We start from the raw sequence: 27,422 nt of genomic DNA on the forward strand, positions 1-27,422 counted from the left end.
TTTCTTTTAATGTGGACATCCAGTTACCAAAGGGGCTCAAGACCCCCATACCCCTCCCCCCCACCCCAGTTTAGCGTGACGGGTGTCCGTGCAGGCAGTGGCAAACATAAGCCTGAAATGTGTTAGAATGAACATGGCGCTGATACCGAGAGGGCAGACATGTCAGTCAGTCAGTACCCAACCTGCTATACCCTAACACAGGGTCACGGGGGTCTGCTGGAGCCAATCCCAGCCAGCACAGGGTGCAAGGCAGGAGCAAATCCTTAGGCACGGCGCCAGCCCACCGCAGACACCTCTCTGTCTGAATGTGAAATGTTGCGAGTCAAACGCAGCTTTAAAGGTGGAAATGGATGCTGCGTCCCCCCAGTCGTCTGTCGGAAGCCACATGGCGGTTCACTGATTGGGATGGAGAGTCTCTGGTCGTCAGAATATTCTGTTGAGTTGGCTAAAGGGGCTGCTGGGTGTTTGGGTTTCTGTAATCCCTAACTGTCCCTTTTCATAGGTGTCTACATCAGCAAGACCACTTACATTCGCCAAGGAGAAGAATCCCTGGATGGGTTCTACAGAGCCTGGCACCAGGTGGAATACTACAGGTGGGCCAGCGGTGAGGGTGACGTGTCTTTGGTCACGTTGAATGGCCACAGTCTGCTGTTCAGACGGGTCATCTTTGGGCCTCAGCTCTTTTCAGTTTTCTGCATTGACTGCTGTCTTTATAGTTTAAACTTTAAAACTGGTTTATCACTAACTGACCCGTGAGCTTGTGTGCCCCGTCGGCGCCTTTCTCTTGAGAGCCTGCCTGATCCGTCAGCGCTCTCCATATTTAGGTGTTATTATTCAGACTTGACGATTTGTCAAGTAGTTTGCTAACTTTTAGCACCTGAAGAAAAGGTTTTGGTCAAACGATGTATTAAGTTCAGAGGAGCCCGAGCTTCAGCTTTTAATACTTAGAAGCGAGTCCTGGAGGGAAGGCCTTGACCTGCTGATTCTTTATAGGGTGAGATTTTATTATGTGGGGTGTGTGGCAGCCGTCAAGAGCACCTTGGGGCCCATCAGGATGACCCTGTCCCAGAGCTCCAGCCCGGTCTGCTGAGCCTTGTCTTGTCTGCTCTTCCTGCAGGTACCTGAGGTTCTTCCCGGATGGTCAAGTGATGATGCTCACCACCCCTGAGGAGCCGCTCACCATCGTCGCTCGTCTTCATAGCAAGAATGTCAGGTACTGGACGTGCTGGACACACGCGGGCATCTTTGACGTGTCTGGGATGAGCTCTTGGAAACGCTGCTAACCGCCGTGTTGTTGTTCCCTCCTTAGAATGGAGTCTGTCTTGTTTGGACATTATCGCCTTTCCCAGGAGACCGACAATCAAACCAAAGTTTTTGCTGTTGTTTCCAAAAGAAAAGAGGAGGTGTGTAAACATCTGTCAAGCGCTTCGCTTTTAGTCTTCTCTTTTGTGGCAGTCAGAAATTTAGAAATTCAAGAAATGAAAAATGTTTAGTTTATTGAAAAAAGGAGGGACAGGAACCACACACATGCACCAGGCATGAGCCCCAGGTTTTCATTTTCATGTTGTGTGTCCCAATCAAAAACCAAAATCCATTCGTCCTTTTATCCCATTACTCCATTACTGGGAAGCAGAGCCGGAGTCTGTCATGCTGCATGACGTTAGGATTCGTGGACAGATGCCCAACGCTGACGGTGACCAGACTGACTCCATTCTCCTGCAGTGTCCGGCTGAACGCCACCTCACGGTGCTGCCCATTAGGCTCAGATAAGCACCCTTGAGCTTCCCCATTCAGTTGGTGGCCGGAGTGCCCTGCCCAGGTGTCCACTTTGCTTCAAACCGAGTGGTGTGTAGTGAAGGACCCTTCCTTGTTAGGTTGCCCCCCTCATCCTTCATCATGACTCTTGACTGATAAGAACACAAATCAGAAAATATGCTTTAAACTCTCAGATAGCTTGATGAAGGGCCCCGAGGACTGAGGCTGGCTGCTGGGCCTGCAGTGAGCGGTAGGTGCGCTTTGTGCCAAGCCCATACGGACCCCTACTTGCACTTCTTGCATGCCCAGGAAGTCCCCTTTGCCATATCAGTAAGGGCAGCTCCGTGGACCCACTCACCTGATGCATGGAGGTCTGTAGTAAAGAAATGGAAACGAGTTGAAGTTTGACGGGACGGACCCCGAGAAGGATGAATTCATTGCTCCTCACCTCACAGTACGGAAAGCCGTAGCCTTGGGTGCCTCCTAGTGGTCCTCTAATCCCTCTGGTGTTGATGTGCCTCAAATTGAGAAGATAAGACACAAACTGAATGTAAATGAAGAAAGCCAAGCTAGTGGGGTGGAGGGCGTCCTCGACGGGTAAAGAAGGCCACGTCCGCAAGTACTGCAGAACAGAGCCGTCTCAGTTGGTAGGGCGCCCAGAAGTACCCTGCGTCCTGCTGGCAGCTGGTGGCCGTGTACTGGGAGGACGTTTGTCTGACTGGCGAGTGAAGTCCTCCTCAATGCAAATCAAAGGGCCTTGGCACACAAGACGACCAACGGACAATGAGACCACATGGCGCTTCATCCCACAATCCACTGCAGCAAATGAAGTGAACGTCTTGCTGAAGATTCTAAGGAAGAACCTGGTGAAGGCTGGCACCAGCAGAGTCGGGGCAGTTCAGGTATTCAATGTGATTTAAAATCACAATTCTGAAACGGAGCTTCTCACAGCGAGTTGATTCTCCTGCTTGGACTTGAGAATGACCAAGGAGCCCAGCCAAGTTTGGAGTGGTGGGATTGAATTCAAACTGGGGGGGTGGGTGGGGGCTCTGTTGTACCATAGACTTCCCTTTAACTACTGCATGACCAAAGTGCCTCCATCACTGGCCCCCTGTGGACAATGAGGTTACGTCTGCAGACAAATGGTCACCCAAGGGGCACCTCAAACAAGAACCTGAGGAGGATGGCAGTGAAGACCAGTGAGGTGCTAAAAGCCCTGGGGCGTCCCCTCACAACAAATCACGAGGCAGTGCCCATAAAAGAGATGGAGCGGGAGACATTGGCACTGGCAGGCAGCCCAAATACCCGTGAGGTTCAACAACACTGAGAAACTGGCACATGTGTCACCTGTGACCGTACCTGACATGCCACTAGAAAAATCACAGCATGGCACTGCACCCCACCCGGAAGCGCTCATGTGATGAGGTGCCGTCAACTGCTATGACTTTAAGATGGGCTGGCATCAGCATGGGTGCACATGCAGCTGCAAGCTAATTTTCTGTTGGGCCAGCTTAACTCGGGGGCAACAGAAGAGAGATGGGTGGTGAAACTCCAGACTGATTTGTGCCACGGATGGCCACTTTGAGCCTGGGTGGGATTGTGGGCTGGCGTGTCACGTGAGACTCTGAGGCTCCCTGCCAGCGTCACCGCAGCGGTCCATTTGTTGAGTGTCTGCTCCAGTAACGTCCATTTCTCCTTTTGTATTCACAGAAGGCTCCGGAGTTTCAGAGGCATCGATATTTTCGTCGAAGTCCAGTTCAGGAAACTGACCACAGTTTTCACGTTGGCCTCCAGCTGACTTCAGCCGGTTGGCAGAAATTCAATAAACTGACGTGGATCCATCACTCGTGCCACATCACCTACAGGTACAAGTGAAGGGCCTGTGCCAAGCAGGTGCTGGAGCCCCGGGGTGTTTCTCCCCGCTATGCCACGAGGGCTCCTGGCACCATCTGCATCGTGGGCTTCTGCTGTGCGTTTTATGTATAGCCAGGAGGGGGAGTGCGGTCCACATGATGGTCTGTGAGTAGGTGCCACTGCCTCAACTGGTGGGCCTCTAGTGGCTGGCGTGTGCCATTGGCGGGTGGCAGTTTTAGTCACATTTTCTGTTTATTTTGATTCAATGGCCATTTGTTACGACGCCATTGAGATGGGGACACTTGAAATGTGGCTGCCATCTGAGGGTCTCAGTGTTTTTCTCCATATTTTGGGTGCCCCCCCCCACCTGCGGGACAGTGGCACTCCTGGGCAGTTCCCATAGTCAAGTGAGGTGTCCCCTCATCGCTGGTCCTCAAGGACAGCGGGTTTGGTTTTGCCAACTCTTGTTGAAATATTGGCACCGTCACACATAACACCCCGCATACCACCATGTTACCTTGGGCTCTACGCACGAGGCTACTGCAGAATGGGCACCCGGTGTGCGTCTAATAGAGCCGGAGATGGGTCATAGGGGCTGGGTGAGAGTTGAGACGTAGTCGGGTGCCATGGTGAATGTGATACGACAAGGCTACATGAGGCCCAGTCTGAGAGGAAAGGCCTGCCACTGGGCACCATGCCAGAGGGGCCCTCGAGTTCTTTACATACCCCATATTGAGTTCTTGATGAGCTTGTGACTTTGTGGGCTCACCCAAGTTGATGTGTCACATTGATGCCACCAGCCGAGCTGGCACTGATGGAAGGAGGAGGGTGACGGTGTGGTAGGGTGTAAGTGGTGATGAGTGACCTCTTTCTGTTCCGCTTGTCTCTCTTCATTTTCAGATCCACTGGCGAGACGGCCATCACGACATTCGACATTAACAAGACGTATCGGCCTCTGTTCTTTGCCCGTGTTAAGAGCTACATGGCGTACTCGGAGAAGCCCCTCTGAAGACCCTGGAAAGCCGCATGCATGCAGCCAAAACGTAGCAGCAGCACTCGATGTGATTGTTCTTTCTACTCTTTGTTGTTTTACGCTGGATTTTAATTTAAACGAATGTAAAAAGATAAATTTCCTGGCACTCTTCTTTTGCTCCGACTTTTCATTTAAAGAACTCGACGCGTATCCCAACGCCAAACGAGGGGCTTCACCATGACGCGAGTAAAACTGATGTAACGAAGTGGCGCATCGGCCGCATTTCAATAAAGCTCGTTTGCTCCGTGTCTCCTTCGTGTCGCCATTGTGCTCTTTGACTTTCACTTGTTAGGTCACCAGCGCACAGACTGGCACTGCACTTCCCAGAGTGCCCTGGGCCCAGGGATCGTGACAACGATGGCACCACAACCCTGAGAGCTCAGTGGCCGTTGCAAGGCGTTATGGGTAACCGTCATGGACACCGATGCCTGTGTTGACATGCAGGAGTGCCCACGGGAGAGGGTCTGACTGTAGGGCGTGCCCTTCTTAAATACTGAATGGTGAATGTGGCGCTGCCGTTGGCACACCTAATCCACTGTGCCCACTGAAGGGCTGCACTATTTATGCTTACCAAGAGTAAAGACGGCCCACCAAGCTAGAAGGTGTTCAGGAGGACAGGAGCTGAACCTTGCAGCCAAGGCCAGGTGGCACCGTATAGTGCCTTTCTGAGGCCACTCGCCAGTGTTGGTGTGGGATTTTCTCTCAATTTGGAGAAGTGGGCTCTAATGCCAACTGACACTCCATTCAAGGCGGGGATTGACTGGATGAGAAATGCTGAAAATTACAGGAACAAAGTGGGAATGTGCGAGACCCCCACTTCCACAGGACATATGTGAGCCTGAGGCCCTGGAAGGGGACTTCGCACAGCGCTTGGCACTTTATTGGGCATTGGACATGTTGGGAAAAGCAAGTCGTGAAGAATTAAGAACACCTGCCACGATATGCAAGTTGATGAAGCAAATTTACCGTTGGTGTGCCATAATGAAGATGCCATCACATCCATGGGTGCGGGTGCCCGGGGCACCCACTGTCCTTTGGGGTAATGGCAGTGTGGGAGCACACAAAGGGGCAGAAACAAAAGCAGGTCGATTGGTGCCTGCTGGAGTTTGAAGACCTGGGTGCCAGGCGGGTATCGGGATTGCCAGTTAAGCTGATTTGGACTTTCTCGATTCCAACTCCATCCTCGCTTGTTTCACTCGGCCTGCATGGTCTGTCCAGTCCGACCCCATCCCACCCACATCAAAGGCTTGCCAGTCAATGCCATGCCTGGCACACCCAGGGAGAAGAGCTCCTCACGCCGGCCACAACCCTAAGCCCACAATGCCCAGCTGCTGTTTTCCACTTTGTGCCAATTGTAGTCTTAAGTATTTGATGGCCCACCATGGCAGCACGTCATTTATCGCTTTTGGCCAATGGCAGTTAAAGAGCACCCGAGTGAGAACATCAGCGGGCAGATGCGCCCAACTCCCGGCAGGTCCGAGTCTGTCTGGGCCGGTGGGATGACATCTGGAAAATTTGTCCCTTCATTGAAATGACCGAGGCGGCTGGAATGGCCGTTGAATTACAGGAGCAAAAGAATGCCAGTCTACAAGCTGGCAGGGCCCTAAGGCTTGTGGGGACACTCCGAAGGGAAGGCACTCAATGTGCTCACCAGGACTAACATTTCTTCTTTGGATGGCACCACTGTGGCCTTGTAAGGTCAGTCAAACGTAACCTTGGCACCAGTCTCGCCACGTTAGATGTCAGGTGTTCAGCGCTCTCCCGCACAGATGCCAGGAGCATCCTAAATGCTGTGGCATGCCAGCTGTCTGGCCATTTGGCCGTTGGGTGAATGTTGTGGCATGACTGCTGAGTCGCATGCTGCGCTGCCCCCCTCTGGTTCGGCTGTGGGGTGCTGGCACATGCTCAATTGTATGAATGCAGCAGACCCTGGCACACTGTGGCAGATTGTAGTTGAGATGCCCATGTTGTGCTGGGTCTCAGGGCACAGGCTGGTGCTCGCTGCCCGAGTCTGTCTGGTTGGCCAAAGTGACATTCAGTTAAAGTGGCCATCAAAGGTGGTGTGGTGCCCCAGGCTTATGGACTTGGCACGTTTTCCTTTCTCACCCTTTACTACACAAAACGGGAGTCAGCTGGCACTTACTATGGTGGCTTCCTCATCTCTGTGGCCACAGCGTGTCTTCCTCATCTTTGACTTGCAGACCACAGTGGTAACAAAATGCCAACATGATGCGCATCGGGTCACAGATGGCTTGCGAAATGCCACAGCACGATGACAAGTGAGATTGACTGGCATTGGCAATGGAACCATAGCCTGGCATAGCTGTGATGGCAATTGATTACAGAAAAGCAAAGTGCGGGCTGAGTACCTACCAGTGAGGCCACTGATGGGTAGTGCCAGGTGCCCATGCTGACCACGGAGTGGTGACCACACCTGAACAGGCCTCACTGCCCAGTCTGGTTTGACTTTATTTTTATTAAAGTGACCTTTTCTTGTCACCCGCTGTTTGAGCAAGCCACGTGCCACCCCAGCTGTCTGTCTGTCTGCGCCTTTAACATCCCAGCCTGCCTACCTGCCTGTCTGCTTGCCTACTGTGTGCCATTCTCGGGTTGCTGTACCTCAGCAATGACAGATCACACAAGGAGTGACATGTGAAAAGAAGCTTTATTGTGGCACAGTTGTGACAAGTGACAAACATGGAGAGACACAGGCTGACCCCAGCAAGCCCCTCACCTCACTCGGCCCTTTCCTGCTCCTTGAGGCCACCCAGCCATCACTGAAGTGGTCAGTGGTCCAAGGTTACGCTTGTCCTGTGCCCGCTCTGCCCCAGACCACCCTGGCATGGTCCCCAGACCCTCGAGCCCAGCGATGCAGCCACCTGACTTCATCATCTGAAGGACTCATTTATGAAGTACGTCCTCTCGTCCCCCCCGGCCGCCATGCTGCCGTACTTTCCTTGTGGCAGTCTCTGATCAGTTAGTCTCGCTATTGGCGAGGGTGGGGGGGCTTGGCTGGCAGGGTGTCTACCCACCAGTGCGTCTTCCTGGTACGCGTCGTATGCTGGTGAAGTGAGGAAGCTGCTGCCATAGCTCCACACGGCCTTCTTGTCACAGCCGTCTCCGTCCCATGGCTGATCCCCGCCCGTGTGAAAGGTGCAGTAAGGACCTCTGCTCTTCGGCATCGCGCCCTGGCAGCCCTCACTTGGGGTGTCAAAGATGCCCTGAAGATCGGCGGTCTCACAAGGGTAGCCCCCTGAGCTCGGCGCATAGCCAATGAAAGGTTTGCTTGAACAAAAGTTTAAGTTGTGAATCATCTTGTTCCAGGTGTCCCCAGAGTCCCAGCTGGAGTTGCCCACCGCCGCATAGCCACCCTCCGGATATTGCAGGCATCGGCCGTAATACTTGGTGCCCTCCACCACATCAAAGGGGCCGTCTGGCACATAAGGGGACATCCCGCAGCCAAAAGTGCCAGGAAGTGGGAAAGCAAGACTTGGGTGGAGGGGCTCCTCCTGGTACTCCTCCTGGTACTCCTGTGCACACTGGGATGGCATGGCGGGCAGCTCTCCCTCTGAGCCAGAGGTGGCACCTGTGAAAAGCTAAACAGGAAGGTCTGAAGTTAGAGCCTCTGTGAAGACGAGCGGGCGTCCGGCGGTCAGTCGGTCAAGTGGAGGGACCCCACCCAAGAACAGGCTAAGCACATGCGGGACCCCCGGCACGATTGCGAGGGCAGAGAAAGCTCACAATTCACAGGGTTGTCCCTTAGGGCCACACAGCAGGGGGGACTGAACGGGTGACTCTTTGTAAAGCCCCCTGTTTTTACCACTCGACTCCCCATCCAGGCTAATGACCAAGGCTCCCGTCCTGGCGGACCACTTCAAGGGCCAGCATTGTACGCTTTAAGCAGGTCCACGACGGTGGAGGTCACCAGTGAGCCAGCCAGCCCGCCCGCCCTGCTGGGGTTGATGGACGGAGGTGACACTGGGACACTCGCTGGTGTTGGCTTTTTATCTTTTAGTTGTTACCAGCCAGGCTGAGCTCAGGGGTCCAAGGACATATCTCTGCTGAGTGAAGGTGGCAGGTGGGCACCATGATGTCCCAGGGGCTTCTGCAACGGCGTGTTGGGGTGTGACGGTCACCTGGTGGTGCCGCTGACAGAAGAGTGAAGGACAGCGAGTGTGACGTTTGATTTTGAGTTCTTGGGGGGCTTCTTGACTTTCTCATTGCTTGCTTAGTTGTCTTTAGAGGTTTTGCTTTCCACACAAACGTTTTTCTAATCTGCACAATAAAATCTGATGAGCGCCCGTGGACTTCTGGGGTCTCGTTTGTAAAACTTGGCATGATTTATAAGACCACCCTACGACGAGGTCCTGCATATGCTAATGAAGCACATCGCGCCACCCTAAGCCTGACCTGACATGCCCACCTTACCAGACTAACGAGCCACGACATTCGAGAGAAGGGGCACACATGCCCACCATCATCATGACCACTTGACCCTGCCAGGCAAGCCATGATGTGTCAGCCACCAGGCTCCAGCCAGGCTGTAGGGGTGCCACAAACTGAGGGGCACCGAGGCGAGGGTTTCAGTGCAAATCCGTAGCATTAGCCCCCTTGAAAGGCAACCACGATGCCCCCGTTTGTCACTTTCATCTGCTAATGACAGTGTCTCACCCATCTGAAGCTCTGGGCTGCACTTCCCTCCTTCATCAACGGCGTCTTCATCTCCAGATGGTCCAGGGTGGCCTCAAATTAATGCCAACAGACGTTTCTGCCATTGCGCCCTCCTGACTTTGGCGTGCGTCCCCCTCACGCCTTTGGTTTGTTTGTCTAGAAGCCTGATCCCTGGCACTGCCCATCTAGCGTAAGGATGCTGGCGGACGCCCCTCGCTCTCTCCGTCCAAACCCACCAAGCGAAGCCCCCATTGATACGACGAGGGTACCTCATAATCCAAAGCCTTCGGCGTATTCAGCGTCTTCATCGGGGCACTCGAGCGTTTCCTGTTGACCGACTTCCTCGCCTCGGCTTCCAGCTTGGACTCGGGCCTGGGGTGGTCGTGGACTCCTTTGGACTAAAACCCAATGCAAAGTGAAAGGAGGGCCACGTTAGCCTGGCACCGCGGGTGAAATTCTCCCAGGCGGCCCACTTACTGGAAGCTCAGACGTCGGCCCCCTGGCCCTGCGGTGACATCTGAGGCCACAGTCACTTTAAGTCCCTGCATGTCCCAAAGACCCCCGGGCGATACGCACCCTCCCACTCAAACAACAGGAGACCCCCACGGTCCAACAAGTCATAGCTAAGCCGTCCCAAATGGCCTCAAGTGGTCTCTGTGCCCCCCTCATGCCCCCTTCTTCACATATTTCATCACTGACTCCAAAAGGATATGCTCACCTGAAAGAAAATATACAAGCCCTCGTGTCTCCAGAAGTTGGTGACGGGGTATCCGCCGTGTCCTCGACAGCTGACCAGCGTGAGCAGACCGTGACAGTTGGGACAGCCCTTCTCTGAAAAAAGAGGACACAAAATCAAGGGGACGAACACCCGAGGGCCCCTTAGCCCATTTCCTGGATGTGAGACGACGCCGAAAGGCGGCCATGTTTGCTGAAGGACCCCAGCCCCGCATTACAAAATGGCCGCTCAGGTGAGTCCTGTCCCCCTGTGACGTGTGACGCCGAGCGGACCCCCCGCAGACCTTCACCCTGCTAACTCACCCACCGCACCGCTCCGATCCGCTTCATGCCGGTTTACTTCAACTCCTTGGCTCCTCCCTCACAATCCACTCCATACGTCCAACCCAATAAGAAGCCTGGGAGGTTATCAGGTGAGATTCCATTGGGTCCCACCCCCCAAGCCCCTTCTTCCGCTGATCAGCTGACTTTTTGCAGCTCCCGTTTCCAAGCAGGAGCCACGGACCCCCTGGGCGCTTTCTGTCACCATCACTGGTCAGTGCGGTCATAGCTGATGACCCGGCACAGTGGGCCACACGCCCGTCCTCAGGTGTCACGTGTCCTCGAGGGGTCAGGAGCGTGTGCCCCTGCCACCCCCACCTCACGATGAAGCCCCCCGGTTTGGGACCCGAGTGCAGCGGGTGACACCTGAGCACCACACTGGATGGGGGTTGTGAGACGGAGGACCTCCTTGCAGGGCTGGACATGGCAGGGGGCTCGCTAACCCACCCACTCTGATGGTGGCTTTCTGTGCCACTTTGCTCTGCTGCTCCCACCTCTTCAGTTCCCGCTTTGTTTTCTCAGCTTTCATCTTTAAATTTCCTGCAATAACGGATTTTGTTTTGTCCCCCATGCAGCCCCCTTTCCTGTTTCTGCCCCCACTGGCGGCCCCCAGGACTTGTGCTTCCTGCTCCTTTCCTTTGGCTTTGCTGATTTCAGTGACTTTGCCTGACTTTTGCTCGGTAAGACCCATGAGAGTTGACGGTGGACCCCAACCCGGACCCTGACCCCCTGACTGGCATCCTTTGCATTTTGCTGTCCTGGCCTTCAGTGCCCGCTACGGTAGGTGGCCCACCTGAGGTCAAAGACTCTCCATGAAGAAGCGAGTGGGGTGAATGGTGGCGGCCCAGATGAGGGCATGTTAGACTTGGCACGACGGCGTATGAGCCGTGCGCGGAGTTACTTCTCGACGGCGTGGAGGAGTTCTGTGGCAGCCATTTAACCTTGCAGTGCGCTCCTTACACAGAACTGGGATGTCCTGTGCCTACATGCACACACATGGGGGGCTTCATCTTATACTGGGCAACTCGACGACACAGCTGAGTTGGCACAGGGCACTTGGGCAAAGTGGGTTTGAAACACATAAATAAATGGCTCCCGCCACTTCCTATGGTGCAGCAATGCCCATGGCTGATGCCCACGCTGCCTATGTCCTCGAAGCTGGGCACGTGTCATGGACGCCTTAAATCGGTGCCAGTGCCTGTGTGAACGATAATGTGGAGGCCGCGGGTGCCAGACACGAGTGTGATGGCGCTGAACACATTGGCAGGGCCCCCCCGAACACTTGACTTTAAGCATTTGACCTTATCGACGAGACAAACCGTGCAAAGCCCACCGCGACACTGTAACTCCCCCCGGGGCAGCACGCCCGACAAGTCAGCCCCTCAAAGCCGTCGGGCCGCCATACTCACTTTGCTGCTTCTGCCGGGCCTTGTCGCAGATGGCGGGTCTCAGGTAGATCTTTCTTCCGTCGGGCGTCGTGCAGTCGTTACTGCAGAGCACGACGCCCAGGCAGGACTTCTTGAGGATGCGGGAGTTGTGGTTGTTGGTGTTCCTCATCGCCCAGCCGCTTAGGTGGCGCTGGGCGTTCTTGTCATGGCAGCCATAGACGTGCTTGACGTACGAGTCCGTCCACTCCTGGAACTTGTCGACGTGCTTCACATCCTTCAGGAGACAAGACAGCTTAGTGGGGGCCGACGAAACGGAGAACGACAAACCCTAACCCCGCCAACCGCCTCTCAATGGCCCTCTTGTCACCTCGGGCACCGAAAATCACAAAATGAAAACCACGAGGCCTTCTGATTGGGAAGGAAAACCGCACACAAGAAGGGACCCCGTGAACCCACCTGGCATCACGCTGCCACTTCAGCCCTGTCTGCCAGAGCTGCGCCAATGTGCTCAAGAGCTCCTCGTACAAGCAGCAGACTAAGGAGTCCAGGCGAGGTGGCAGCGTGACACCAATCAGGAGAAGGACCCCCCAGTGATCCCAGTCAGACACAAGATGGCACAATCCGTGTGAGCGCAGTCCTACCTGAGGAAGGCTGACGTCATTAATGTCCCAGCCCATCCTGCTGAAGAAGCCCGGGTTGTCAGCTGTGACCTTTGACATCTTGTGACGCCGCTCTGCAACACAGAAATCGTTAGAGATGCAGTGGGGCACCAGGCCAGCGTGCCCACCCAGGCTCATCCACTTCCTACTCTCCCACACCGATTGTCCCCCACCAGCCCCCTCAAAGGCAATATGCACTTCATGCGGGTTTGGTGGTCTTCAGGACTGAAAAAGGACACGAGAAGTGCCGGAGATCTACGCAACCCAAGTCGAGACCCCAGCAGCGCTGTGGGCAAGGCAGGAACATTGGGGGGGTGCCCTCACACCCACATACTGGGACCAGCTGGACACGAACTCCTGTGGGGACCCTTTGGGTTCGGTCATCCAGATTTCTGCGTGTTTTGGTGTCCCCCTCGTCCTAACGTGATGTCCTGGTTTCTCCTCCTGCTGTTCCTTGTTTTATGTCACCTTTGTCATCGAGCGTCACCACAAACTAAACTCACAAACGTTAGACAACATCCTAAAGAAATGGAAGAAAGGGAACATTAAACAGAGATGTGGGGACCTCATGGGGGTCTTCAAGGTCCTCAGAGGCGCTGATAAGGCCCATCCAGCTGAATTCATTCATCCTAAGGGTGAGTCACACACTCGAGGACATCGGTGGCAATGAAAGGGAAGCGAAGCCAGGAAGGATGTCTGCACGCAAAGGATTGTGGGAATCTGCAGCCAACTACTGAGCCATGGGGGGGGCGTGAAGGAGACGGTGGGAGAACTGAGCTGCGCTGACACGTCTAAAGGGTCTCCGCTCGTCTGTCAGAATTTCAAATCCAGACAATAAAACACCAAAAAGGTCAAACTTGGTGCCTCCGTCCATCCACTGTCTCGTGCCACTCATGTATGTTCAGGGCTACAGGGTGGTCCCGATATACGAAAATGAGGCGAATTAAGTGACATGTAGACAGACTCTAGGCAGAGGTGGCAAAGGAGCCCACCGGCAGTAGGAGATTAGCCCACAAAACTTCTGAAGACACGACCATGTTGGCATCACACAGTAAGTCAGGTAGTGGGCACTAGAGAGCAGAACACATGCCAAGATGTCCCAGGTGACATCAGGCCATCGCCTTACCAATTGAGATGGACACACAAGGACACTCGAGGAGGGCACTTGACACTTTTAAGGTCATATCAGTGTCTTAAAAAAAGAACAAAGTAGGCATACAGCAGGCATAATGCGTAAGGTTGGCACCCTGGCAGCGGGAGTTATTAAAGACATTGCTGGCAAATCGTTTTCAAAAGTCGCGAAACAGCCGCACCAGCTCACCACTCAGTGACTCTCCTCTGGAAACACCAACAAGAAGCAATGGCAGCAGAAAGAACGTGCAGGCGGGCGATGCCACTCAAGTGCCAACTGTCACTTAGCGCAGTGATGGGGGGGTGCAGCGCTGCACTCTGCTCATCAGTTCGCTTAAAGTGACCGCAAAGCAGCGAGAGGGCTCAGCGGACCACCCAAACTGTGTGCTCTGTCAGGTCTGAGGTCCCCCATCTGAAGGCTTCGCTCTTTTCAGATTTGCTTTGTCGCACGTCACTGCTCTTTTGGTTTAAACTCCACTCACTCATCAGAGGGTGACAAGGACCCAACCCGATCCCTGGGACATCAATCACAAAGAACCCAACTGGCACAAGATGCCAGTCCGTCACAGGGCACAATGAAGACTTGGCACCAAAAAAAAGGCGCACCTGAGGCACCTGACGGGAAGCACGACACGGTTCGTAACGCACTGCCGACAGACCACCGCGTGTATGGGGGGGGGGCTCTGCGGCTCAGGCCCGAGGGTGGCACTAAGTGGCCGGGAGGATCGGCGCTCATAAACGCCGATGTGAAAACCGCGTCAGCCTGGGAAGTGCGGAATGACAAGAACAGGACCACCTTTAGAAACCCCAGGCGACACACAAGCGGCACTCCAAACACGCTCGTGTCTGGGCACCGCCACAGTTGTCACCCGGTGTCCCGCAGCTCGGACAATGACTTTTCGAATGAGGCGATGGCGTCCATCTGCGGAGAAGGCAGGACGCTGGACGACGACAGCCACGGGACTCGGCGCCGCTTTCCCTCGGACTTGAAGCCAAACTAAGCGCCGTCGAGCACTTTCCACGTACCTGGCGGGCTCGGCGGGAGTGCAGGGCCAAATTGTGGCGCCCGGGGCGCACGCTCTTCATGGCGCGTCTCGTCTCCGGTGGCTCTGCCTCCCGTCGGGCTCACCTGCGCGTTTTTCTGTCGCCTCGGCAGGCAAAGCAGCCGGCACGCCTGGCCAATCGGAAGGCGCCTCACGCAGGTGAGCGGCTTTATAAGGAGCGTCGCCCTGGTCGTGTCTTCTGTGCGAGGGGCACCCGCGGGCATCTGCCGCTTGTCACGGAGATCGCGACAGAGCAGGCGAAGGTGGCCCAAAGTTGCTTGTGTCCCGTGTGTTTGTGTACGCCGGTCACTGGGGTGTTAAACGTGGATATTCGCCCCCCCCCCCCCCCGTGGTCCTGGGTGCCAATAAGTCTTAAATATGATGAACTAATGATGCCCAGCCGATTGTGATGTCAGGAAGCTTTGCCCAGGGGCACAAATGCCAGCACTTAACAGCAGGAACATTGGGGGGTGCCAGCCCTCTCTTTGCCCGCACACCCACATACTGGGACAAAACCAGTAGCTCCATAAGCATAAAACCAGTCAGAGGACTAGCCAGGCCTTTGCTGACGTCATGTTAATTCTTCTTCTTCTTCTTCTTCTTCATTTAGCGGAGGGCGGCCTTTGTGTTCCTCCGACTGGATTGTCGCGCCCGTTTCTGTCTCTTTGCAGATCCACTGAATTTGTTCACTCAGTTAAGTTTATTGGCTTCCCATTTCACCTCAGGATTGGCCAGTACAGTATGGCCAGTACACTTTGTTTGTATAGCGCCTTTCACTGAGTGCGGAGGGCAGTTCTCAGTTCAAACAGACGTTTACACGAGTGGCACACACAGAAACGCAGATTTGTTCACGGCAGGAGCCGATTGAACAGAAATGGAGACCAACAGCAGCTCTCCATGAATGACCTGAGGATCTCTGGCCACTTGATTAAAATCGTAAAAGTCACAAAGAAAGTCAGAGTCCTGGGGACCTCGGCCAACTGACCACCCACCCGCTCCTGGCTGATGAGAGTAGCCTGGCAGTGGAGCGGTGGCACCAAGTGTCACATCCAGGGACCAATAGAGACGTCAAAAGAATGCAGAAGGACACTGCCGGTCACCACTGCTTACCATCATTGTCTCGGAGCTCCACGCTGACTGGCTTGTTGGCTCATCCTGCAGGTCTCACCTGGTCTTGTGAATCTGGGGGTCCACACGTTAGGCTGGCAAGAGTGTCTAGTTCTGGGAGATCATTACAGACTCTGTGGCACAGAGTGTTAGTCTGCCAAAAAGGCCATTGGCAGATGGGCACACTGTTGCCAATTGAGACGCCCCCAAATGGCAGTAATGTTCACAGGTTCTGCTGATTTCTTGAGTTTCTCCATTTTGGGCCCCATGCAGGTACCAGTCACACTTGGCACAGTGTGGGCTCATGGGGTCTTCATTGCGTTTCTTACTTTTGCTGTATTTGTGTTCTTTGGGCCACTGAGACCGCACCGTGCCACTCTTCACAGACAGAAATGCCAGTTCATTGCCAGTCGTGTGTTGTGATGTTAGATCAGGTCAGCTTCTTTAATCCCGAGGGGACATTCAGGCGCCTGCTTTGGCACAAGTCTTGTACTCGACTGACAGTGGACTGACTGCGGCCCACCTGCTTCACAGCCACTGTTTGCTGCCTTTATCCACTCTGGGGTCTTCATCAAGTGAATGACTTCTGGGGGCCGCCACTGTCACATGTAAGAAATTGGCGGTCTGTCATCTCCTAAGACCCCTCATCCAGTTACGACCCTGCCATGCAGAGTGTTGGCAGCACCTGTGATATTGAAAGTAATTGAGCAAGTCGACTTAATGAAGGAGCCACACAGACTAAGGTGGGCTTTAAGATGTCTGACTTGAAAATCGTGTAGTCACCTGTGGATGTCTTGTACCCATCCTCCTGTCACACATCTCCTGTCAAAGGCCTGGCAGTAATGCCATCTGCGTGGGCGACAGACTCGTATCTCACAAGACCTCCTGAGAATCTTCAGAGCCGCACCTGAGAGCCGTAATGTGATGAGACTCACCATCTTCAGTGGCCTGACCCCCAGCAGCCAACTTGTTGGGGACCACGGTACCCGCCGTTGCTTCTGAAGGATCGTTTCTCTTTATAGGAAATTCTTAAAGGTGACTTTTTATTCAATGGCATTCCTTTAGAGATCCAACAATTCATCAGTTTGTATTCTTCAGCAAATCAATATAAAGTGACGTGGATGCATGCCTGGCATTACTCGGGTAAAGATGTGCACATCTGCTCTGGAGGTAAATCACGTCTGATCGATGGCACCTCAAATCTGGACCTGTGTCTTATAGATGTCCCTGCAATGAAGCTTTGCTGTAATATTTACTGAATGTGCCAACCAACAAAGGCTTCTGAGAAGGCCAAGGCTGCCCCATGAAAGGCTGGCACCACTGGCTTGTGCTGCATCCAGGGCAGTGCCCCTCTTGAGTGGTGATTAACAATGATGGAGATAAACCCGAAGACCCTTAAGAACCATTGGGAGTGTCCTCTCTTTGGCAGAATGAGGACTTTAACAGAAGTGCGTTAAGAAAAGACCACCCGGTCTCATTCATGCCACCTTGATGGTGCCTCACTGGGGCAGCTCTCCTTACCTTTAGCCAAACTATCTATCTATCTATCTATCATATAGCACCTTTCAGTCTATCTATCATATAGTGCCCTCTATCTATCTATCTATCTATCAATCATATAGCGCCTTTCATGTCTATCTATCTATGATATAGCGCCTTTCACATCTATCTATCTATGATATAGCGCCTTTCACGTCTATCTATCAATCTATCATATAGCGCCTATCACTCTATCTATCTATCATATAGTGCCCTCTATCTATCTATCTATCTATCATATAGCGCCTTTCACGTCTATCTATCTATCTATCTATCTATCTATCTATCTATCTATCATATAGCGACTTTCACTCTATCTATCTATCATATAGTGCCCTCTATCTATCTATCTATCATATAGTGCCCTCTATCTATCTATCATATAGCGCCTTTCACGTCTATCTATCTATCTATCATATAGCACCTTTCACTCTATCTATCTATCATATAGTGCCCTCTATCTATCTATCATATAGCGCCTTTCACGTCTATCTATCTATCTATCATATAGCGCCTTTCACTCTATCTATCTATCATATATCGCCTTTCACGTCTATCTATCTATCATATAGCGCCTTTCACTCTATCTATCATATAGTGCCCTCTATCTATCTATCTATCTATCTATCAATCATATAGCGCCTTTCACATCTATCTATCTATCTATCTATCATATAGCGCCTTTCACTCTATCTATCTATCATATAGTGCCCTCTATCTATCTATCTATCATATAGTGCCATCTATCTATCTATCTATCTATCATATAGCGCCTTTCACGTCTATCTATCTATCATATAGCGCCTTTCACTGTATCTATCTATCATATAGTGCCCTCTATCTATCATATAGTGCCCTCTATCTATCTATCTATCTATCATATAGCGCCTTTCACATCTATCTATTTATCTATTGCCCTTCCCGTCTGTCTGTCCGTCAGGTGTATTTCCTGCCCTGACATCCAATGTGATTTTATCAAGAATTTTGAATTTTATGTCATAGAGGATTCATTGAAATCCAGCAGTGCAGCCCCCCTTTATAATCGGTGGTCCGCTGACTGGATGAACTGCACTCTTCCTGACTTCTGCATAAACTCATCGATATTTTGAGTTGTACCCCAGTTTCCATTCTTACACAAAGCGGGGTCTACTTGTGTTACGGTGTCCACCAATTTAACGAGCACCTTCAGTTCCATGCGTTGTGCCGATGGAGAAGCGCTGCCCCCTTCTTTAATGAACTCATCGTTTGCTCAGTGTGAGGGGCTTTGGGACCCTTGAGGTGCGCACAGGAGCCGCGTGCTCAGACTTGATGCCACACTTTGGTGTTTTATGCCCTAAATGTGCTTTGATTTCAGTCGTCCTAAAATGAGATACACTGACAGTTCTGTGCTGCACTTGCTGAAGCCTTCATTTCTGGGACATTTTCACATTTTATTATGCCACAGTTTTTAATCTTAATGGATGTAAATCAGCCCAAAAAGCATTAAACTGAAAAAAACTTCAATCCATGAATTTTCTAACCATCCTTACTTCATCACAAGCGTTAATAAAAACAATACGCCTTCCAGATGAATTGTAAGATAAAGAGTTTTAATTTTATTTGCGGCTCGTGTCAATTAGTCCCGCGGTGGTCTTCAGAGGTCACGCTGGCAGGTGGGCTGTCACGTGGCTTCCCACCGAATTACGATCTCTGACCTCGAGCCCTCAACACACCGAAGACCACAAAAGCATTGAAAGCAAACCCTGCGGATGAGCCGCCCCGTCTGCAGAAGCGCATTGGCAGGAGACGAGAATGGCGGTAGCGTGAGGGGTCACAGACACGGGAGCTTCACACATCTGAACTCGGTGGGTCGGAACGGAACTTCTAAAGATTCTGCGGTGTGACCAGAGGACGTTGCCCCTTCGTGGTCTTAACGCAAAGCCCGACAGCGCACGCCATCCACCGGTGAAGCGTGGTGGTGCAGCTTTAGGCTACGGGATACATCTGAGCAGAGAAAAAGCAAAATGGACTCGGAGCACAGAACAGAGAAACGGCGGGGATGTGAGGAAAAAGTTCGGGGGCTTCAAGTAAAAAGCGACAGTTCATGTCTGCTAGCAGGACTCCGAGCCAAAGCCGCCGGCGTGAGCCAACAAAAGTCAAGAACATGGGGCAGAAAAGAGAAAAGTCCAAACCCGAGAATACCCGGCGGGACCTGAGAGAGCCAGCGCAGCGAGCCGGCCGGGCTCCATCTCAGAAGAGACCCAAACGCAACTACGAAGGAAGGCAGCATGGTGTGTTTTGTTGTTTTTTGATTTTCAAGTATCTGTAGATGTTTCTTATCACTCTGTTATGATGAAGTGTTCATGTTGATCACTGGCAAGTTTATACGCAGGTAGTTTATGATTCTGTACGGTTACACAATTCAAAAATCCCGGCGAGGTGAACGCTGTCATTTCATGCGCACAGCCCATTCACAAGACTCGGGAAGTGCAGGAGGCCTTTGGTGTCTTCAGCCTGCTCAAGTCGACAATTCCGCGAGTTCATTCCTGAGTGTCGTTCACAGTCTGAAGAGGACGAGAAGACTTTGTGCGCCGGCGCGACACTCAGGCGCTCCGCCCCGCCCCGCCCCGGATGTCGCGCATTAGTCGAGAGACGAACTACTAGAAATTACTGAAGGGTTAGGGTTCGAATCCCGCTCATGGCACCTTACTGAATGGAAGAATATATCTCTAAAATGTATATATGTAGTTTAAACTTTCTCTTCGACGAACGGTGCTTTGCATTTTACTTTGCAGATTTAGTTGTTTATTTTTGTTTTTTGATTAAACAAAAACTGTTTAATGAATGATTGATTTGTTACGGTACACATGGACAACAAGCATCGTTAAAATCACAATTAAACAAACTGCCTGCAAATTCTGTTAAATCATAATTATAACAAATAATAACGCATTTCACTTACTTATATAGCGCCTTTACCGAGCTCTCAGACGGCCGCACAGATAATCAAGAGGGGTACAAAAAAAATGAAAGCACAATAAGAATGAATAGATAATCGTGCACAGCCTTGTGTTTGTAGGTATTTATAAAATTTGGGAAGTAATATATTCTAGTTGATGCTGACATTTAATTAATTTGAAGTAGGTAAAAATAAATATTTGGAAATATTGCAAAGGGAAACGTTGATATACTTATAGTAAATAGCAGACACACAATTTAGTTAATTATATATATATCTTCTTCTTCTTCATTCGGCTGCTCCCGTGAGGGGTTGCCACAGCGGATCATCTATCTATCTATCTATAATATAGTGCCTTGTATATTCTATCTATCTATCTATCTATCTATATATAATATATGCTTTTGTACAGCACGATTAGAATCGTCTGAGTATTAAAGATGTAGGTCTGTTTTTTAAGCATATTATATAACATCAATGTTAATACAGAGTATAACTGTAATTATTATTATTCTGTATTAGCATTGATATGAACGATTTGTGAAATTAGTCTTAAGTATAAAAATTTAAACTATGATTATCAACAAGTCAATGTTTATTATATTTATACATTATTATAACTGTCTTTATATGCTTTGCAAACATATTTAATAGATGTAATAAACTGCACCAAGAATGCTTAAAAAATCATTCAAAAAATGTGTACGTGAATGTAAATCTATCTGCACAAAGCGACACTCGTGAGTAACATTTTTAGAAAGTTCAAAATGAAACGCAAGTCGCAAAGCGTCTGTATTAACTGACAAGAGGCCGGCCCGCCCGCCCTTTTCGAGTTTTGGTAGCCAACACGAGCCGTGATTCGCCAGTTCTTGGTAGTCGATACGGGCTGCGATTGGCCCGAGCGTTCAATTCTTGGTAGCAGAAAGCGATCTGATTGGTTTTCGCTACCAAGAATGACCTGACTGATGGCTGCTCGGGGCCGCCGGCTGCAGTAGTGGAGGCGTTGCCATCTAGCGGTCCTTTGGAGTATTGCCTCGTTCAGTGCGCTTCGCCCTGTCGTCCATCCATCCATTATCCAACCCGCTGAATCCGAACACAGGGTCACGGGGGTCTGCTGGAGCCAATCCCAGCCAACACAGGGCACAAGTCAGGAAACAATCCTGGGCAGGGTGCCAACCCACCGCAGGACACACACAAACACACCCACACACCAAGCACACACTAGGGACAATGTAGAATCGCCAATCCACCTAACCTGCATGTCTTTGGAATGTGGGAGGAAACCGGAGCCCCCGGAGAACATGCAAACTCCACGCAGGGAGGACCCGGGAATCGAACCCAGGTCCCCAGATCTCCCAACTGCGAGGCAGCAGCGCTACCCACTGCGCCACCGTGCGCTTCGCCCTGTCGTCCATCCTCAACGGCAATAGGATGGAGTCCAGCGAGCAGTCCGCGATCCACATGAGCCCTTGTGCTTTCAGACTTATGTAGTACAAACGACAGGTTTAACTGCCTCAAAAACGTTTACGTGTAGAAATGTTTTGTTGGATGTCTTTGATGCTAACTTTGTGCTGAAAGTGCCTTTGGTGTTGGAGTTTTACGAACAAGAACGGGACATCTGACAGTAAAAGCGGCGCTCTGACCAAGGCTCGTGTTTTATTGGCGTCCTTCTTCCCCTTATCTTGTCTTATCTTGAATGAGCAGATGCTTGTCAGAGCAGGACAGAATGAAGGCTGTCGTTTTTGTAATTCTGAGTTGCTGATGTTCTCCTCTCTGACTGAAGGAGAGAAAGCCGATTGTTTGAACTTTTCATCTCTGGTGTGAAGTCCCCATCCCAATCGGGTCTCGCTCGGCCCCTAAGCCAAGTCTGAAGAGGCTTCATGCTGCTTTTACAATGAGTTGTAATTATTTTTGAACTCCTGGTCAGTGCTCCTGATGGCATCTCTTTTACGCCAGCACGTGTGATCGAGTGGTTTTCAGACATTGTTTAAACACCTAGAATCATTCGCGTCTCGGCTTAGCCATGGCCTCCTCCTTCCCTGCATGCTTTGCCAATTACTGAACTGGGCCTCTGTGTGTGTGGAGGTCCGGCAGTTGTGCCCACTTATTATGGCGTGACGTGATGCCCATGCCAGGATGCACTTTGTTGTTCTCTGTGTGTGTGTGACAATGATGGCCCTGTGAGCCCCGCGGTCACGCGATTCTTAGACACGTCGCCGATGGCAGGTCTTCCTTTCTGGTGTTTCTCCGTCATTGTTGATGCGTCAGTTTCCGTCTCTTCTGCCGTTTTGACGCGTCACGTTTGTTAGCGTTGTTTTGATTTTGTCCGTTTTCCTTTCTTCTTCATTTCCCGGTTCTCCCTGATTGCCTTGGATTGCTGTTGTCCTTTCATCTTCCCTGATCCGTGGGCTGTCCCCGCTGCTTTTTGGACCCTCCATTTCTTCTGCTCCTTTGCCGTCTCTCACATTTTCAAGCCGAGGTGTCTGCCTTTCCATTCTTGCTAGGAGATCGACATGAAATGCAAACTTGAAACCAGTGGCCCACTAAGCCTTCATGGCCAGTAAACGTTTGTGCTTCTGGAGTCCACGGGAACTCCTTATGGGATTTCTGTGTCGCCGACCCGACCGGTGGGGTTTGGAGGGGTCACTGGTCTCTGACACGGCTCACCTTTCCTTCTCAGTGGTTTTCAATTCAGGATGACAGGATTTCCAAACTGAGTCTTGAAATTTCACACCCAGAAAGAACTCGGAGTCCCTTTTGGAAATCGCCTTCCTCCAAATGAGCTTGTAAGTCGCTGGAGGACCCCACAGACACGGCGCCCTGGAGGTTCAGGGGGTCATCGGCGAGGAGCAGCACCTTGAGACTTGTCACCTGGTCACTCGGTGGCCGCTGCTGCTGTCGTAGGGCCGTCCGGCTCCGTGATTTAAGAGGGGGGTCCTGTTCTGTCCTTGTGTTTGCCCCCTTTTTTTGCCACCCGTTGCATACCCAGCCTCCCTGTCTCTCTCTGAATTGCCCTTCACAAGATGTTGTTTTCCTCTTCAATTTCTGCTTCTCTTATAGGGAGTCATAGCTGGGGGGCTTGTGAAAGGCACTTGTGGGCGATTCAAGAAATAAAAGGTTGTTGTCGTCGTAAGACAATGATGGAGAAGGACTTGTGGAGGAAGGATGGTGTGTTGGCAGACTGATTCAAAGGGCACGGTCCTGTGGCAGTGCCGCAGTTGGCCTCCTCTAATTTAGTAACACGAGGGGGCCGGTTACGTGATTTAAGAGGACGGACATTCCTGACATTCCTCTGATTATGTACTCTGTGATCACTGGATGGACGTAACGCGCCACCCTTAGTCTCTACGAGTAAGATGCCATCTCCCCAGCAGAGCACTGGGAGGTCGGCGAGGCCGCACTGGTAAATCCTGCTGGACGTCTTCATCACGAGGCCTTCAGGTCTCAGCTGTGCCATCGGTAAAGTTTCAGCAGGACATTAATAAGGTGACTCTGGGGGTCTGACCAAGGTGGCACTAACAATTGAAACACACAGTATGTCTGGTAGATTCAATAAAACGACTGGAATTCTTTAATGGGAAAAAAACCAAACCAGTGGGGTGTTGTCCAGCAAAACCAGAAAAGGTTACCGACTTCTTAAGCAAAAGTTCAACCTTAACATGGACGAGAGATGGCACAGCACCCGTCCCCACAAGGTTTCCAGGTTTCGACAGAATTCTGGTCTTAAATGGAATGGCGCTGGATTATGGAGGTCCTTCCTAATAAACGTTCTGCTGCTGGCAAACCCACCAGGGCTGGACCCTCATTATTGTGTGCCAGTCGAGGCCGCAGCCACGAAGGGAGCCTTCAGCCGGGCAGGATGATGAGTGGCAGCCTCAGCAAGTCCAGCACGAGGTTGGCGTGTCTGCTTTAGGACAAGCAGAGAAGAGACGAGCCAGTCGAGCAGCCCACCCTTAACGCCTGCCTTGTTCAGCTGAGCTCGGCCCTCCTTGCTGTGCAGAGAAGTCAAGAAAATGGCGTCGTCTTTCGTTGTGAATTTGCAGACTCTGACCCAACTCCGCTCTGTTCCCTGCACTGAACAACACGGCGAGCGAACTGCCGTCACCGATGTCTGTCTCGATGTGCCGTTACGCAGCACATGAAGAGCAAGTACAGGGGCCATCTTGGGCACAGGCGGATGGTGATGATGATGATGAAAGGACCAAGAGACCAGCAAGAGTCGATAAGATCTGAGGAAGTCTTTTACCAAAATCGAAACGCTAGTTAAAGCTCATGTTGTCGAAGTTCTGTTAAGAAAAAAAGCACAACGTGGGGGACCGCGATGACACCAAGATGTCACCTGAGCCCGGGGACCACAGCGAGATGCTGCCGACTACGCCGAGTTCTCTAAACTCTCTCGTTTGAGGACTAAGACACATTACTAAAAGAACAAAGCGGGCACAGCAGTGCAGGACCTCCTGTGGAGTTGATGAAGTCTGACGGATCGTCACGCACTGCCAGCCTCGCCCTTTCACGTCGGACTTCTCTCCTCGTCGCTTCTTTTTGTTGTCAGGCTGCCGCCATTTCACGGAGGTCATTTGTGATTTTGAAGTCTTTCTTTTTTGTGTCTTGATTGGCTGTTTGCTTGTCACGTGACCACGGCCTTGTGATGAGTGACATCATCACTGCCGACATATAAAGATGGCGGCGTGTCCCTGCTTGTCCCTGCGTGTCCCTGCTTTGTGATTTTCAAGACGAGTCATTTTTGTGTTGTAAGGTTTTCTTTAATGGCGGTTTATTTTGGTTGGTTTTGTGCCTCAGATGCCCCTTTGGTGCCCCTTTGCTTCTTCGTAGTTTTCCGATCTCGTTAACTTTGCTGGTGCTGACTTCTGTCTGTCCCTGACTCTGAGCTGGCGTCTTCTGGTGACATCAGTCACAGTAATCTTGGCGCGGGTTTTGTCCGTTTGTAAGTCCTCGGCTTTCTGCCCCGCTCCTTGGCTTCACTGCCCACCCTCTGCAGTCCCCACCACTCAGCTCCTCCAGCACTGCCACAGATGCCCACTGCGCTGCCATCTGCTTTTTGACTCTCCATATCACTCGCACCACGACAGGTGGATGTCTGCCTCTGCCTCGGAGTTTAAGCCTCAGTGTGATTAGAAGGCACCAGGGACACTCTGCATTTTAAAAATGTGTCACGTGTCACCCCTCGCAGCAAACAAGTGCGGCCTTCTGGGTAAAGTAGACGGGTTCTCGTCTGTGCAAAGTGCCATCCAGCCTCACAGTCACTGCTTCACAGTTAAAACATGGCCTTTAAGTTGGCGCATGCGTTAATTTGATTTGTTCGTCCCACACAGCCTCGGCCTGCTTGCCCCTCTGCTTCGGGCTGCCCGTCCTGCTGTGCCACGTCTTAACACGAATGCTCAGGGCAGAGTTAAGAGGCAATAAAGAGGCAAAGCACATTGAAATCAGCCCTGACAGAAACGTTAGACTCCGCAGGCGATGAAATGTTCAATAGCTGTGAGACAAAACAAGAAGGCCACAGTCCGGCGAGGAGACCCCCGTGACACTTAGGACCACTAGGCCTCCTGAGCGGCTGTGACATCTGACTTTGGGCTCTTCTTTAAACAGTTTATTATAGGAGAATACAATAATGGCCTTCCAAGAATTCTGAAGGGTAGGCATCATCTTACAGCGTTTACAGGGGAACGACATTCCTTCATTTTCTACTGGCTGTGCTACCCGTCTAAGATGGTCGCAATCTAAGTAATCAATGTCGAAATCAATCAGACCACGCAATGAACACGTCTCTGTGACACGTCTCCAGTTGTACAAGCCGTGAGGGTAAAGATTGTGATGCGCCATTTGTTGGAATGACAGAGACAGACACTGTTATTAAGGTGGATGGCATTAAAGTGTGTTTAAGTGTGTGCAGCGCAGTGGACTGGCGTTTGACAAACCACAATGTTCTCCTCCAAACGTGGCGAACATTAAACACACACAGACGATCACTGAGGGGTCCTGTCCTCGAGGCTCCACATTTGGGTCTTTGAAATCATTCACCCGCCGAACCTCAGAGTCGCAGGGGGTGCAGCAGGCCTGAACCTCTGACTGAAATCTAATGGGGTCCTCGCTGTGTACAGCTGAGATTTGACAAACATGGGAGTCTGCTGTTAGAGACCTGCGGGACATGAAACGGGGAAGAAATTTAAAGGATGGCAACTTCTGAGCTGATATTGTGTGGGAAGAAAAGTGCAAGAAGATGGCATAATCAGTGCCCCATGCGGAGGTCATCGTCAGTGTATCTGTCTGAGCAGTCATTTGATAGATAGACTGAAAGGTGCTATATAATAGATAGATGAAAGGCACTATATAATAGATAGATGTTAAAGCACCAGTGATTGGCACATGAAGGTATGACATTCACTAGGCTCTCTACACAGGGCCATGCCTTTCACTTCTATCTATCTATCTATCTATCTATCTATCTATCTATCTATCTATCTATCTATCTATCTATCTATCTATCTATCTATCTATTATATAGTGCCTTACATATCTATCTATCTATCTATCTATCTATCTATCTATCTATCTATCTATCTATCTATCTATCTATCTATCTATCTATCTATCATATAGTGCCTTTCACTTCTATCTATCTATCTATCTATCTATCTATCTATCTATCTATCTATCTATCTATCTATCTATCTATCTATCTATCTATCATATAGTGCCTTTCTATCTATCTATCTATCTATCTATCTATCTATCTATCTATCTATCTATCTATCTATCTATCTATCATATAGTGCCTTTCTATCTATCTATCTATCTATCTATCTATCTATCTATCTATCTATCTATCTATCTATCTATCTATCTATCTATCTATCATATAGTGCCTTTCACTTCTATCTATCTATCTATCTATCTATCTATCTATCTATCTATCTATCTATCTATCTATCTACAGTGGTGTGAAAAACTATTTGCCCCCTTCCTGATTTCTTATTCTTTTGCATGTTTGTCACACAAAATGTTTCTGATCATCAAACACATTTAACCATTAGTCAAATATAACACAAGTAAACACAAAATGCAGTTTTTAAATGATGGTTTTTATTATTTAGGGAGAAAAAAAATCCAAACCTACATGGCTCTGTGTGAAAAAGTAATTGCCCCCTTGTTAAAAAATAACCTAACTGTGGTGTATCACACCTGAGTTCAATTTCCGTAGCCACCCCCAGGCCTGATTACTGCCACACC

At 50.9% G+C, this 27,422-nt stretch overlaps 2 protein-coding genes across 5 annotated transcripts in view; one reads left to right on the forward strand and one right to left on the reverse strand.

Annotated features, from left to right (window-relative positions):
• fbxo9 (F-box protein 9) overlaps nt 1-8,557 on the forward strand; it is a 24,269-nt gene extending 15,712 nt beyond the window's left edge. For 2 of the 3 annotated variants that reach the window (XM_028820674.2, XM_028820675.2), the window contains exons 9-13: nt 503-593; nt 1,118-1,213; nt 1,310-1,403; nt 3,466-3,620; nt 4,510-4,748. In XM_028820674.2, coding sequence (XP_028676507.1) covers nt 503-593; nt 1,118-1,213; nt 1,310-1,403; nt 3,466-3,620; nt 4,510-4,618 — 545 coding nt within the window. In that variant the 3' untranslated portion in view covers nt 4,619-4,748. Of the gene's footprint in view, nt 1-502; nt 594-1,117; nt 1,214-1,309; nt 1,404-3,465; nt 3,621-4,509; nt 4,749-8,491 lie in introns of those variants that run through there. The other variant, XM_051919411.1, reaches the window with a different exon arrangement.
• LOC114665983 (chorion-specific transcription factor GCMa-like) lies at nt 7,289-14,682 on the reverse strand. 2 transcript variants are annotated; one of them, XM_028820676.2, is made up of 6 exons: nt 14,574-14,682; nt 12,399-12,490; nt 11,779-12,031; nt 10,032-10,144; nt 9,583-9,711; nt 7,289-8,238 (listed from the first exon to the last, which is right to left on the reverse strand). In XM_028820676.2, the coding sequence occupies exons 2-6, from the start codon at nt 12,474-12,476 to the stop codon at nt 7,531-7,533; spliced, it is 1,281 nt and encodes a 426-aa protein (XP_028676509.2). In that variant the 5' UTR covers nt 12,477-12,490; nt 14,574-14,682; the 3' UTR covers nt 7,289-7,530. The 2 variants fall into 2 exon arrangements, with proteins under 2 accessions (XP_028676509.2, XP_051775370.1); XM_051919410.1 differs by lacking the exon at nt 14,574-14,682 and having other exon boundaries at nt 12,399-13,369.
• Between the last annotated feature and the right edge of the window lie 12,740 nt (nt 14,683-27,422).

The sequence above is a fragment of the Erpetoichthys calabaricus genome, chromosome 15 (assembly GCF_900747795.2).
Source record: "Erpetoichthys calabaricus chromosome 15, fErpCal1.3, whole genome shotgun sequence".
In the NCBI taxonomy this organism is placed as follows: Eukaryota; Metazoa; Chordata; class Cladistia; order Polypteriformes; family Polypteridae; genus Erpetoichthys; species Erpetoichthys calabaricus.

What these genes read in the sequence shown, in the direction of transcription:
- LOC114665983 (XM_051919410.1), bottom strand. Translation starts at nt 12,554, where the DNA reads ATGAGCCTGGGTGGGCACGCTGGCCTGGTGCCCCACTGCATCTCTAAC. An exon ending in ATGACGTCAGCCTTCCTCAG is followed by an intron (nt 12,032 to 12,398) that starts GTAGGACTGCGC and finishes TGTCTCCTGAAG; the next exon opens with GATGTGAAGCACGTCGACAA. An exon ending in CGAAGGCTTTGGATTATGAG is followed by an intron (nt 8,239 to 9,582) that starts GTACCCTCGTCG and finishes CTTCCTGTTTAG; the next exon opens with CTTTTCACAGGTGCCACCTC.